Source organism: Lepeophtheirus salmonis, chromosome 13 (assembly GCF_016086655.4).
Source record: "Lepeophtheirus salmonis chromosome 13, UVic_Lsal_1.4, whole genome shotgun sequence".
Classification (NCBI taxonomy): domain Eukaryota; kingdom Metazoa; phylum Arthropoda; class Copepoda; order Siphonostomatoida; family Caligidae; genus Lepeophtheirus; species Lepeophtheirus salmonis.
Window position 1 is genome coordinate 748,520 of NC_052143.2, and position 14,741 is coordinate 763,260.

Consider the following 14,741-nt stretch of genomic DNA (forward strand, 5'->3'; position numbering starts at 1 on the left):
TAAGAGTGTCCTGATTGTATGGTGTTACTCTTAGAAGATGAACCACTTTTGGGACAACATAAGAATTCCATGCAGATATTTTGTCCCACAGATTAAGGTTGAAGTTCGTGAAGAAAGAGGTATCTTGATTAAATTTCCTGACGATTTCCTCATTAACTTTCATTCCCAACCCAGACTCCAAGGCGTTGGCTGTTTCTTGTGGTACGGAAGCTTGGCCATACTTTCTCTATCAGTCCTCCATCAGCGCTCAATATCTTTGTTTTTCCTGAATTAATATTTAATCCGGAAGTTGAATATAACTTTCTCAGTTAGGTCATAATTATTCTAATTGACTTCATTGTTTCGAAATTGTTTTGTTTTCTCAAAATATGGATCTTGATTCCCATAACTCACTGTGGTACGGGAACCCGCTAAAATTACTCCGACCATTCTAATGATAAAATCAGCAAACCCTTTCTTATATAGCATACGAATGATGAACTCATGATACAGCGTCTCAAAGGCTTTGTCAAAATCTAGAACAATGACAGTGGTGTTACTCAACGATTTGAGGAAGGCCTGTACAGAGAAGGGAATGTTGTCCATAAGTTTACCTTTCAGAAATCCGTAATGGGAGGGGCTCATATATGCGCCCGTCATACTATTTATTCTGTTTGTCAATACATAGGAGAAAGCTTTGTTTAAAAAACTCTGAATATTTGGCGATCAGTAGTTCTGCAGGTAACCAGAATCATTGTTAGCTCTTGGTATCAAGACGATCCGTCCTTCCGATGAAAATTATGTGAAAAAAAACAAAGATACATTACTCTTTCGTGAAAAGAGAGTAGAACAGGGATCAAGAGGTCCGCGTATTTACTGTAAAATTCGAACGTAAAGCCAGATGGCCCCAAGGCATTAATTTTGCTTCGCATTTTTGACAATGACATTTTTATTCTCAAAGTGCGTCAAATGTTTTTTTCAGTTAGATCCTTACCTGCTTCTGATATCTGAGCCTCATCGCTTCGTTCACATATCAACACCTCCCAAAAGAAGCTGCATTGGTCATGGCATCTCTTGCATTTATAATCCTGCTGGCAATCGTAACCTGAATAGAGTTTAGTGTAAAATTTGATTGATCTCACTGCAGATGAATTTGGAGTTATCCGATTTCATGCCATTATTATAGATTAGCCTAATGATTTTTTTTTCTATTTCTATTATTCTCTTTGGGCATACATTGCAGTCTGGAATGTTCTCTCTCTTTTTTGCAAAAACCGATCCTCTTCTTCTACACAAAACTTTATTTTACTTATTTTCAAAGATTTTTAAGGAACATAATAAAAATATTCAGTTATAAAATTCGTGGTACAAAAAAATCCCACGTCACTAACGAAGGATTAAAGCACTTTATCAATTATTAAAAATAATAGGCAAGTAGGCCTTTATACTCAAACTAGAACATTAACTAGCATGAAAAATTGAAAGGATCTGACTAATTGATAGGTACTTACAAAGAATAGTTCATTTGACAGGTTTTTTTGATGGCCGACGAAACTTTCTTAAATAGGTAAGTTACAACAAGGATTTTACTGAAAATCTTAATTAATTCATTTCTTGAGAGAGGAGTAAATAGCTGAATGAGATACTGAATTTGAACAAAGACGATTCTCCCTCGGCCTTACAACATGGGAGCTTCTACTATACAAAAAACCGAAAGAAAACACGGAGTACTGATCCACTCCAAATAAGAATTGATCAATTTCAGCGATTCTGCTCGTACAAATTAGAGGAGTTGGACTTGCCAATTCATGACTTATTTACATATATAATGACTTGACTAAAGGTTAGAACAAACTATCAAAATAAAGCCATTACTATCATAGTACTCTAAACAAATTATGAGACAAAATAATATTTCGATTACTACAAATATTACTCCATGTACATTGTTTTTAATTACGTTTTAATTCAAATGTGGAATATTTATCAGTAGAGTTGAGATTATTTTTACTTTGTATTTCAATTAAATTGTTTCTTTATTCATTTTCTGAATAATATGAACCTATGTTTGCTTGCAGCAATGCATAAAAGATTATTAGTATGGAAATTTAATTCAAATTATACTTAAATGAGTATGTGAAGGTACTTTTTTATAATTAAAGAGCCAAATTGTTCAAGCTTTTTATGCCTTTCTATAATGAAATACAAACTTTTGAATAATATTTTTCTTTTTTAAACAAATATGAGAAGCTGTCAACACAAAAGTACGGTAGAATGATTTTTCTCAATTATTGAGGGTGGATCACATGTGTATTCTTCTACGAGTTATGTAATTACACTTAAAGTAGCCACCATTAATCGTTTAAAGGAATTAGAAACAATATAAGCATCTTATATCCAATATAAGTTCTAAAATACAGAGCCGTGACCCAGAAATCTAAATAGCCTAACTAAATTATTAGAAACGTGATTTATAGAGAATCAAGAGATGACGACTCAAAACCAATTTGTGAAATTTTTAAATATTGTTCTTTCTCCTACACACTTTTCCTAATTGCGATGAATGGTTTATGGAAGATGAAAAACTTGGAGTTTATATATTTAATGATAATTTAGTAAGTTTTATAACAATGACAAGAAATTATGTAATACAACAACTGTTTAGTGAAATTGAATACAGATAAAACGTAATGAAAAGTCCTTCAACTTGATTAACAATAATTTAATTATTAATTCCTGACTTTTCATAAAATTATTATTTCTACTCTAGTTCGTAGTTTTGTAAATATCTGCTTTCTAGTTAATGTTTATTATTTTTTTTAACCATACAACGGTGTAGCTGTCATTTTCATTTATTTCCAGGATGATTATTGTCATCTTTTATTTTCTTTTTGTCTGTAGAATGATTATAAAAAGTATATCTAAAAAATTTTACGCTACAATTATCATAAAGGAAGGATGAGGCTGATTCAAGGAGGCTTAGATAAAACTCATATAACTCTGTTCTATTAAGATATTTTAACTATTACATTTTTTATTTATTTAAATCTAATTAACATTTAATGTTAAAAAAGAAATAAAACCATACTAATATAAAATATAAGTATTTTATTGACATAAGTTTACTTTTTTCTCATTTTTTCCGCCGTTTTTTCCTTGGAAGCCGTACAGAAGCTAATCTGGATCATAGGTTACTTCATATTTTCTCTCTTATGCCCTTCCCATCGTTGTCTAATACTTTGCAGAGTCCCGGAATATGTGAGAATTTGTCTTCACTTGATTGCAATCACAGTGCACCAGAGCGTCATTAAAATGTCTTCCAGTAAAGAAGATCCCCGAAGATAGCTGATATTTCAGGTACATTTCCGTTGCATTAAGGACTGGATCCCAGATTGTCTCGGGATATTGATATACATTTTCCGTCTTCAATGTTGACCTAACAAACATATTTCTAAAATTGTCCTTCAGCATGTTAATTCTCATCTTTTTATGGCGGGTATTATCCCTCGCCTCTTATGGAGTGTATATTCTCCAAGTTGAATTTACACCATAACTATTAAAGGATGTGTAGTTTGAGTTTTTAAAATATCGTCCATTATTCTCAATCCAAAAGATCTCTTCACATGTACAGGTATTTTCATTTGGAGAAGCTCACTCTCCGTTCAAGCCAATACATCTTTCTTGTCTCTTTGGGTATGCATTGAATCTCTCTCTCTAGTGAATATTTAACTTATTTTTCCCAAATGTACATTATTCTTTGTACGGAAATATAACCGAAGTACCTCTTTTGTCATGATAGCAATAAGATGCTCTATTGTGTACCAATATCGATCGCACCATGGTTTCCTTTGATTTTTACGTTCTATTAATACTACCTCCAAAAGAAATGATCTGACAAGCAATTTGGTTTATATCTATTTATCTGATAGTTATTACAGAGCAATTCAAAAAGACCTGGTATTTTCTGCTTCTTAGTTTACCTTTTGTATTTTGTTTAATGTAGGTTAACGTGTAGTTACCAGTTATATCTGCAAGATGATACAATTAATTTGATATCTTCCATGTTATCAATTCCTTTTATTTGAGAAATTAAATTCGTATATAACAACTCTGTCACTACATAATTTTCATTTTTATCTTCCAACACCAGCCTTGCTGAGATGTTTCTTCTGACAAATATTATAACACCCCTTGCTGGGTAATTGGCTCTAGTTTAAACCACATTGGAAGTGTAATTTTTATAGTAGGTTTGAAAAAAGGACCACTCACCTGTCCTTTGGAGCCTTGTATCATTTAGACAAACCACCTTGGGAAGATCGATTGCAATCATGTACCTTAGTAAAGGAATTCTTTTTTTTTGTTAGATAAGAGTCCATAAATATTGTCCTGCATTAATCGTAGGCTTTCAGTATTTTTTCGATACATCTATATCGCTATTATTTAAATTATCGTTCTTTCTTACTATCATTTTTGGAAGGGGTAATCCCTTCCCTAGATGATTGTCTATCCCTTCTATTTTGTTTTTTGAGTTAAGTGTGGGATATACATGAACATTTTATTCATAATCTAGTTAGTTAACTGGATAAAAAAGAATCTCCAAAAATAAAAATGATTCTATTACAATAGGATACATGGTAAGTAGTTGTACGACTATAACAGTTACCTGTTTTTTATTTTGTATCTTTTTTTAACTATTCAACCCATGTGGTTCTCATCAGTGATTATATTTAGCGTTTATTTTATAAAATAATAGCAAAGATATCTTCTTTTTTTTTACCTTTGTACGCCTCTGTCCTCATATTATAAAAAATCTATAAAATCAAAACAAAAAACAAAGGAACTCTTTGTATGCAAATCGACTCATTATTTTTCTATTTCGACCAATGGTACTAATGAAAGTATATAAAGATCAACATATATATTTAGTATTTATAAAATGTTTTATTCTTTGTAAAAGTTATGCATTTAAGATATGAATATTAAAATTTTAAAATAACGTAATAGAGCAAAAAAACAACATTTAAGTAATATCTGTATATGTCATAAAAATAGAATTAACTAAAGACCGCTTCAGGTCAGCCTCACATCCCACACGAAAGCATAAAAGTCTATAATTCAAAAGTCTAAACGATCTGTAATAAAAAAATATCCTTAAAAATTGGAAGTGTATGATGTTGTGAGCAGAGAGTCTCTTTTTGTGGAAGAGATAGGTCTAACTTAATATTCAGGCTTGGGGAGATGGGTTGATCGTTCGGATTAAAATTTGGTGGAGAGTAATAACAAACTTTATAGCACGTTTATGATGCATAGGCATTTGATTTTGTATTAATAGTATTCGTTATCTCCCAGTAACGGAAAAAAATACACCAACATTGCTTCCACAATTTCTAAGGACTTGATTAAGTAGTTTCTTGATGAATCCCGAAACTACGATCCATACATTCAAATTGGAATGATATAAAGTTTTCCATGAACATTGGATGACAAATTTTGTTATTTCTTTGAATAATTCCCAAGTGTATATGTCTCTTCAATCCCAGATCACGAGAGATGTCAGTTCCTAAGTCTAAGGTATTATCTAACTACTTTAAGACTTGAGTGTATGAACTTTTTTTTTTAGCATGACACATTTATTAACATTCATAGGTATTCTCCAAGTAAAACTCTACTTTATAAATTTGGTATAGACATCCCCAACAGAGTTTAAATCAGTGCAGATGATTGAACTCACTGAACCTAAACAATTGCATATAATTAGATCAAATATTTCAGTAATAACCTGAGAAGAACTGGCGATAAAAAGTAGATTCAAAAGAATCATAAATATTGTTGTGGCAGTCAATTTATATTCAGTCCAGTTTAGGACCGATCCTTAATATTATTGGGTGTTGGGACTCTTACTACCAGAACTGAATAATAGTAAAAAAGTTGTGTGACTTCATGAAGGACCAAACTTTATGATTTTTGTATTACTAATATGTAAACTCAATAAGCCATGTGACCTTAATATGGACTTACACAACACTAAAAAGAAGCTTTTTTATAAACTTGGATTGTATAATATCCCAGTTCACTAACAAAAGGTTAATTAAATGTGTATGTTGAAAACTTTAGGAGTATTATTTACTTTTTTTCTTTTTCAAGGTTTTTTATATTAATGCATATTCTGTTATTAAAAAATAACAGAGTACTACTACAATATTAGGCTATAACTTCCTTTTTCTGTTTTTCTTTTTAGTATAATGTAGAACTTCTTTACAGTATAAAAAAACATGCACCGGAAATATAACTAAATATGGTCTTTGAACGTATAAGAACGTAGACCGTTGAAGAGAGAACAAGAGAGAAAAAAAAATCCTCACCCCCCTCTTAGAACAACATGTTATGTTAAGCTTGTGAACCTTCCGTGAAAGGCGCTTAAATAAGTTTTGTAAGCGCGAGGAGGAAAAAAATGTATATATATATGCAAAACAAAATCCTAAATTTGATGTCTCTCCATTTTTTAAAAAGCCTTCAGTAGAAAAATAACTATCGAATCACAAAGAACAAACCTTAAATTATGATTGACTATATATTTATATTTTAGAGTGAACAAAGTTTTTTATATCTTAAGAGAGAGTTGGTTTCTATCCTCATTTAATTTCACAAAGACATTTTTTTAAGCGTTCAAAATTGACGATTTTAGGGACTTTTTAGATTTTCCTGAAGAGGAAATCACTTCTTCCACTCCCATTTTCACAACAATCATGCCAACTGCAATTAATCTTGCGGATTTAAAAAGTCATCTCTGTCTTCGTGAACAGTAAGTAATTTATATTTTGAATGTCAATTTGAATAAAAGCGTATGGACAATTTAAAAAAAACATGGATTGCTTTAGATTACTAAAAGTCTCATATCTTCAAAATAAATATATTATCATATCCCTTATACTCAACATGTTGAAAAAAGTTTTATCATATTTTACATAACTCCTTCAACCTGTGTGTTGAAATGAATAAAATATGTAAATTATATTACATATATTTCAACACAGAGTTAAAAAAGTAAATTTTGACTTGTTGATTCAAAATTCTTTTTTAAGGAAGGATATATAAAAGTTTTTAAACATGAAAAATATAATGATAAAAAAATTTCCTAATATTCTCTGAACATTTGAGTATGGTATTAACTCAATTAATAAATCCATTTTTTTTTCTTAAAATAAATACGAGTTCTTATAATGACAATACTTATGATTGTATAACAATGTACAGAGATTGACATAGTTTATTATAATTTTGACTTTCAAAAGGGCATAATAGTATTTTAAAACTGTCCACAAATAAAACACATTATGAATTTTGACTAGAAAAAAGAGATAACCTGTATCAAAAAGGAGAGTTTATTGTTTTTAAATGTCAATATTTACATTCATTAAACATAAATGATGATCTTTATATTGACCTTAAGGATATGTAATAAAAATAAAAGAACGAGAAGATTCTTAAATAATCTTTCTTGATGACCCTTCTGGCAATAAATATGATATTGATATATACTATAATATTGTATACAGGGAGGTCCATATAAATTGGGAAAATCTTTAAAGGCTTATGACAAACACATTAGATGGGGTAGAATCAAATTGGATGTATTTGCCCCAAGAATGTCGTCCTCTTCCTCTCAGAAGCTTTGGCAGGCCAGGGCAACATTGTGTGGATCCAGCATTGTCATTGTGCAAGTAATGGACTTATTCAGAGGATCCAAGGACGAATGAATCTTTGTATGTACCTCATATTCGACCCACCCAGAGATAGAAATTGCATGGGTTCAGGTCTAGATTCTTGGCAGGCATTAAATTTGGACTCTGAAAGTGTAGACATTTTGTGGCCATGACATCCTGCACTTTTTTGAGCTTGTAGAACAATCCAGTCTATGACTTGAAGGTGTAATTTCTTCATGGGGCTTCTCCATCCATCCAGAAAATTTAAATTAGAACTAGTACAATAATAACGCTGATCCGCACGAGGTTGCTTGGACATGTCGAAACGTCTGGTGGTGTGTAAGCGAGTTTATCAAAAAAGGCAGAGGTAATAATAATACTAATAAAAAAATGGTTCTACCAGTTCTTCTAGTTCGTTTGTAACAAGCTTTTAAATATTTTTACAATTTACCTTGACTACCCTGTAGAAAGAATTGCTTCATTCCTAAAGGCAAAAATGACCTTCTGCAGCATTAGCTATTGCTTTAATCATAATTTGGAAGCCTATTTTAAGATATTTTAAGAGATATAGTCGCGTTGTTTATAATTTGAGTATTATACGTCCATAGACGTTTTCTTTTTACAATATTGACTTGTATTGGTCGAAAAGTATCTGTGGTTATGCTGTATTTTAGATTATATTCTGGTATGTCCACAGGGCAGGAGCTGAGAAGGCTGCATTCTCCCTTCTGACTATTTTATTATATATGGGGGGGGGTCAGTAGCTTTGCAAGTTTTCATCATGAGAGGGGGTGGGTATCCCCAAAAATAATCAATTCATTATATACTTGCAATTATAAATAGTTGTTTTCATAATTGTATAGATATATAATGGGAGGGGATGCTCGTATTCCAGGGCTGAACATAAGGGAATGAAGGAAAGAGACAGGGAGAAGAGGCAAGGAAAAGGAGGTCCTATATTGGTGAAAAGAGCCTCTTGATAATATATGAGGGCCAGAAATATATTACAGGATAATGTTTGATTATTTTACAGGTCTACTTACTAAATTTCAATCTGATCTGTTCGAGCATTTTTGATTATATAGCTGAACACACCAACAACAGACTTATAAATAAATATATTTATTAGATATGTTAATAAGTTTAGGGGCTTCATAAACTTCTCCCTAAAACGGACTAGCGGCGCCAAGGGGTTTGATTAGGGTTACAAATTTGATTTTTGGGCTCATTTTTTCTCCCACCATTCCTTAAAAATTATGTAGATGTCCTTGTAAAATAAATGCAACTTTAGGTAATCTAAAACATTTAGAATGGTGAGCCATTACAATTGTTAATTACTTATTAATTCCTGGGCATTCTAAAATATATGACACCTTGAAAACTAGATTTCCTTTTTTAATTTTAACTTTTAAACTTATGTAGGTATGTTATACGAGTAATGTGTATTTATACTACTTATTATATGAACAAAAAAAAACTTCATTCTTAAATATGCCTGGAAATTATTTTATAAAATTTTAATGAAACTAATGTTTTTTGGCTTTAATGTGATGTTGAAGTAATGCTGTGTTTTCCACATTCCAGGTCTTTAAAATATAGATTTCAATCTTTAAATATGAACAAAACATATTTAAAATAAAACAGTTCTAAAATCTATGGTACATCTGCTTTTCTTTTTTTATAAATTAATTTATAGATGGATGAGGAAACCCATAAAATATTTCCATTTACTAATGAAATTTTGGCATTACTGAATCCAGTAGTAAAAAAAATGATATAATGATACACATATTTGTATATAAATAGGAACATAAATTATTTTTTTTTTATTAAGTGTGGCAACCGTATTGTAGAAATAATAGCTGGGTAGATGTGGTTTTATTTGTGAGGTGAGATTCTAATATTTTCTTAAAAATACGGGCAGGCGCCATCAATGCGTTTATGTACAAAAGTACGTGTCTTCACCGTCGAAAATAGATATAAACTAAAAAAACGGGGTGACAGATTTTATTATGATATAAAAGTTATTGCAATTCAGCTTCTAAGTTTTTTTTAATTGCAATTTGTGAAAAAAAGTGCATTGCTTCAATTTATAATATGCAATAAAATATTATTTCAATTCATTTTCATAATTTGAATTATTCAAAATTCTTTGAACACAAATATCTCAACGGATAATTATGTTAAAAACTAAGATTAATGCTATTAAATTATGAATCTTAAAAGAATTTGAAATTTGTACAATTAGTTATTTATCCCTCCAAAGCTTGTATATGAAAATTTATTTAAATAGTAACAAAATTAAAAAATCACTTGTTATTAAAATACCAAAGTTTTGTTTGTTTAGTGTATGGAAAGATCCAGTACATCAAATATCTGATATGATAAGCAAAACAGCGTAAAACAAAACTATTAATGTGTCCTATGATTACGAAACAAAACTAAAATAATTTTTAAAACTTCTTATATTTCCTATGATAGAAAGGAAGTGTTCTGGTTGGACGCATAACTCTTGTTAGTTGATCTGAATGATAGATCTTCCGGCTGGCCATTGAAATCTGAACAATTACTCATTCAATAATTCATGATGTTTGAGTGATAAAAACTAATTTATATTTTAATAAATATTAAGCAAACACAATAAGTCATAAAATAGGACAAAACTGTGGTCTCTAGCTTACGGTTTAGGTTTTATTTTTTTATAATTTTTTATTTTAGCATGTGTACTGAAGTGTCTCATTTTTAGTGTGACTATCTTCTGTTGTATTCAAACGAAAAAAAATTGCTTTTAAAGTTTCACTCTTAATAGAGCGTTTTTTTTTACTTCTATAACCATATTGAAAATGACTTTTTTTAATTACATTCTCTATTTGTAAAGAGATTAAGAAAAGATTCAAAAAAGTACGTATTCATAGTTCAAAAAGTAATTTTGTGGATAGGGAGGAGTGTTTTTGACGGGATTTGTTTTTTCAGAGTGCTTAAAAGATCATTTTGTATCCAAAAAGATTGGCTAAAATTTAATTATCTTATTTTTATGAATTATAACCTTCCCCTACTAAAAACCAGTCAAACTAAAATTCAATAAAACAAGTATCGTTTTCCAAATATGTTTAAAAAAAGAATCGTGACTCTCTTAAAATCATGATTAAAAAAGTCCGCTCTCCTCTACGAGTAATTACTACTTTTTATTTCGAATTTCCTAAAAATGTCATAAATATATATTATGCTTTTGAAAGAAATGTGCGTGATAAACAAATGTACTGCTACAAAAACAACTTTTTGCTATTGTTTAATAACAATAAATGAAATAATCTGCAATGGTGTCTTTTCTCAAGCCTCTCATTCTTACTCCCTTTCTTACTAACAAAGTGTCAAACTAAACAATAAGAAACCTTTTAGAAAGGTTTGCCAAGAAGAATACAACTGTTTGAATTGTAATTAAACACTTGTATGTAATCTAATAATATATTGAAAGTGAATATTAATAGTGTATATAACAAAAACAGTCTTGAACAGGAATCAAGACAAGTAGATATTCCCAATTTTATTTAATAAAAATATACCAAAGAAATGTAACCTTCTTTCCCGAATTAAATTGTGTTTAAAAAAAATTAACAACAATGTCATATATAATGGCAACATATTACACATATATGCACATTTCAAAATAAAATTTTGATTTTAAAGCATAAAACCAGAAAGATTCTATTTGACATCATTGGGAAAATATCAATGGAAATGGTAGTGACTCCAATTTACATAATTGGGAAAATGTTATGCCCTAATTGAAAGGCAAAATAAAAAAATAAATATAGTTCCAATAATAAAAATGTAAAACCGTAAATTTCTTTTCATTTCTTTTTTTTAAGAAAGTGGTATATTGATGTACCATATATATATTGAAAGATTATTTTATAGTTAGTTGCTGCATATCATTTAGGTCGACGTCACCCATATTTGTATTGTATTCTATCACGATTGCAGAGACAGGAGCAATATATACTGGATGCATCATATACAGGATTTATTGTCGTACCATTTGACGATAGTTATGTTTTTGTTTTATTGTCTCAGTTCGAATATCATAGCTTATTTTACAATCATTACAATTATCATTTTTCAACTACAATCCAGTAATTAATTACTTCTTATGTTCCTGTATCCCATTCTACTTGAGAGTACAGAGTAGACTCTGACATGTGAACTAATTATCAGTGTAAAGCTTGAAGTTTTGATTTTTTGAAAGTTTATTAACCAGTCTTTTGACAATAACACCACTTATTATTGTTTGGATAAAAAAAAACTTCCCAATTTTACTCAGAACTATAATATAATCCCAATGGATTCCTATGTGGAGTCTTGCTACATTACAAAAATCTATACCACACAATATTGATATTCTATGCAAAATTGAAATTCTAGAATCATCTTAAAATGTTTACATTCAATTATAATAAATAAATATACCAATATTGCGTGTATCTTTTCAGTTATCTGCTTTGCTATGCAGAGCAGTGTTGACAAATTTGCTCAAGAACACTTCATGTGAAACTGATCAGCTATGACAGAGCCATAACAGACGCATAACAAAAACACACAAATTGTGTAGTTATTTTGATTATTTATAGGCTTGATATTAAAATTTGTGGAACGGTTTGAGATACAAAGGAGTTTTAGCTATAGTCAGGAGCTATTTTTCCCGATGTTACTTTTTTTAATTCTGACATGGCCTTTCAAGTAGAATATATTTGGGGTTTCCGTAATAGGTGGACAAAATTCCACCAGCATCGATTTTTTCATAAATTTTATGGTGGAGAAACATTCCATAATTATTCAGAGAGGAAAAAGATAATGCCTACATTACCACATTTTTACATGTTTCTCAATTCCTTGCTGAACATAGGCACTAATAATTTTTGGCTGGCTCTTTTTGATACGCTAAAAATTTGGGAAAACAGTGTATGAGATCCTCACCGACCTGACTAGCGTTAACCGGATGCCTGCCCTGGTCGTGCAAATATATTTCGGATAGGCTGGTGAGATCTGGTCTCTTCTTGGACAGGAGTGAGAGGAGGGATGTATGGGTGGACCCCCAAGGACAAGTGCCCCTCGACTGCTCGTCCAAAATAGACTACAAAAAGACGATAAACCTGATAGGCTTTACCCATAAACCCAAGTTTCGGTCCAGGCCCGGTATGCCGGGGCAACAGCTAGCCGTGAAACGATGATAAAGTACCTGCGGACAACAGGAAAGTGTGGAAGCAGTGAAGCAGAGGCCTCACATCCCGATCTCAACTATGACCAATTTATCTTCCGAAAGCTGAATCACCTTCTCCGGAATAATGATTGTGATAATCATGAAAACTACATAAGTGGTGTTCAGCGGGTGATGAAGTTAGTAAATAGTGAACAAAGAAAAGCTCTCTACCCAGTTGTGTGACTTGGAACCAGTGTCACAACGAGCCGGAGGATACTATGCGACATGATCGTACAATTTTTAAAAACTTTTAAATGTAATTTTTCTTGTTACTGGGGTAGTCTTAATCATTTTGGAACAACCTAATATCCTATATTTGTACCATAACTGATGGATAATATTGTTGATCTTTAAGTGACATTTGCAGCTCCTCTGAAGGATTTAACAAAATAACTTTTTAATTGAAACTTATAATATTTAGATTAATAATACAAATAAAGTCTAAGTTCAGTCTAGAAAAAAAAATCATACTAGCTTGATTTTTTTAGCAAAGGTATATACTCCATTTAATATTATGAAATACAAATAATAAAATAGAGATAATAAAGGAAATTTGTGTTAAACAAAAACATAGGTATACTTTTATGACCTCTTTATCCCTGTTACAAACACTTATACAAATATTTGTCCTTACAAATATGATATTTTTTAAGCCTTTCTGTACATGCCAAAATACACCAAAACGACTCAAAATAATATGACAACTCAGTCCGTAGTTTCTTTATAAAATCAATGAGTAAATAGACTGAGAGTATTTTCATACCAAATAGATATAAATGGAAAATATTTAATTAAATCGGTAGCGTAACTCTAAAATTACTATTGTGGTTGGAGAATCTTCAAGATGTGTCCTCAGTTTTCTTCTGTCAATCACTTTATCTTCTGTAAGCTGTTTTACAGTTACTGATAGCATTACAACTTGCTTTTTCCTTATCTGAACTCTGCTTATGTCAAAATTAAATTGGAATAACCTACAAATAAAAAGCAATCCCAAAAATTTATTCATACTTCAAAATTGGAAACAGATACTTTAATTCTTCTCAAGTAAAGGTCCGGTTCAATTCAATTATTTCGAAGTAAAGTTTCAATTCCTTTCATTTGGAATTTGATAAATGGAGTCATTAAATTAACAATCAAAGCTCTGCTACAAAGTCAATAAATATACTTTAAAATTCAGTTGAAAAAATATATTGATTTGTTAAAAATTTTATTTACGCAGCACTAATAATAGAACTGAACAAATTCAATAATAAACTATAGTTGTTTTTTTAACTAATGAGGGTATGATCAAAGTTTTGTTAGTGGTCGTTTGTAGGTATTTATATATTTGAACCAAAACTACTTATATCTTTTAATAAACGATAAATCATATCATTACACAAGAATGTATTTGCTTATTTAATTAAATAAAGGTACCGATGAAAAAATTTGTATTACCATAAAAGATAATATTTTGTTGAAGTTGTTTATTTTACATTACAATAATATATTTTTTAAATGCAAAAAAAGGGCTATTTCAAATGATCATTCATTATAACTAATTGTTTGTTCAATAATACACTGTATTATTATGGCATTGTCTTGCTAGTAATTTGACTAAAGGAAAGAAGTGAAAAAACAACTTAATTATTAGCAATGCATGCATCTACAATATTTTAATTGGTATACACAACCTCAAATTAAATTTGTTTTATAAAATAGCATAAAACAGTATTCAAATGTATGTTAGCAAAACTAAAAGAAATGACAAAAAAATCGGGACAATTTAAATTATGTTTTGGAGGAAATCAGCCTATCTGTCA

At 30.2% G+C, this 14,741-nt stretch overlaps 1 protein-coding gene across 1 annotated transcript in view; it reads left to right on the forward strand.

Moving 5' to 3' along the window:
- Nucleotides 1-6,494: 6,494 nt before the first annotated feature.
- LOC121128597 (uncharacterized) overlaps nucleotides 6,495-14,741 on the forward strand; it is a 32,848-nt gene continuing 24,601 nt past the window's right edge. Inside the window, exon 1 of the mRNA XM_040724191.2 lies at nucleotides 6,495-6,781. Within this exon, the coding sequence (XP_040580125.1) occupies nucleotides 6,726-6,781 (56 nt within the window). The 5' untranslated portion in view covers nucleotides 6,495-6,725. The remainder of the gene's footprint in view (nucleotides 6,782-14,741) is intronic.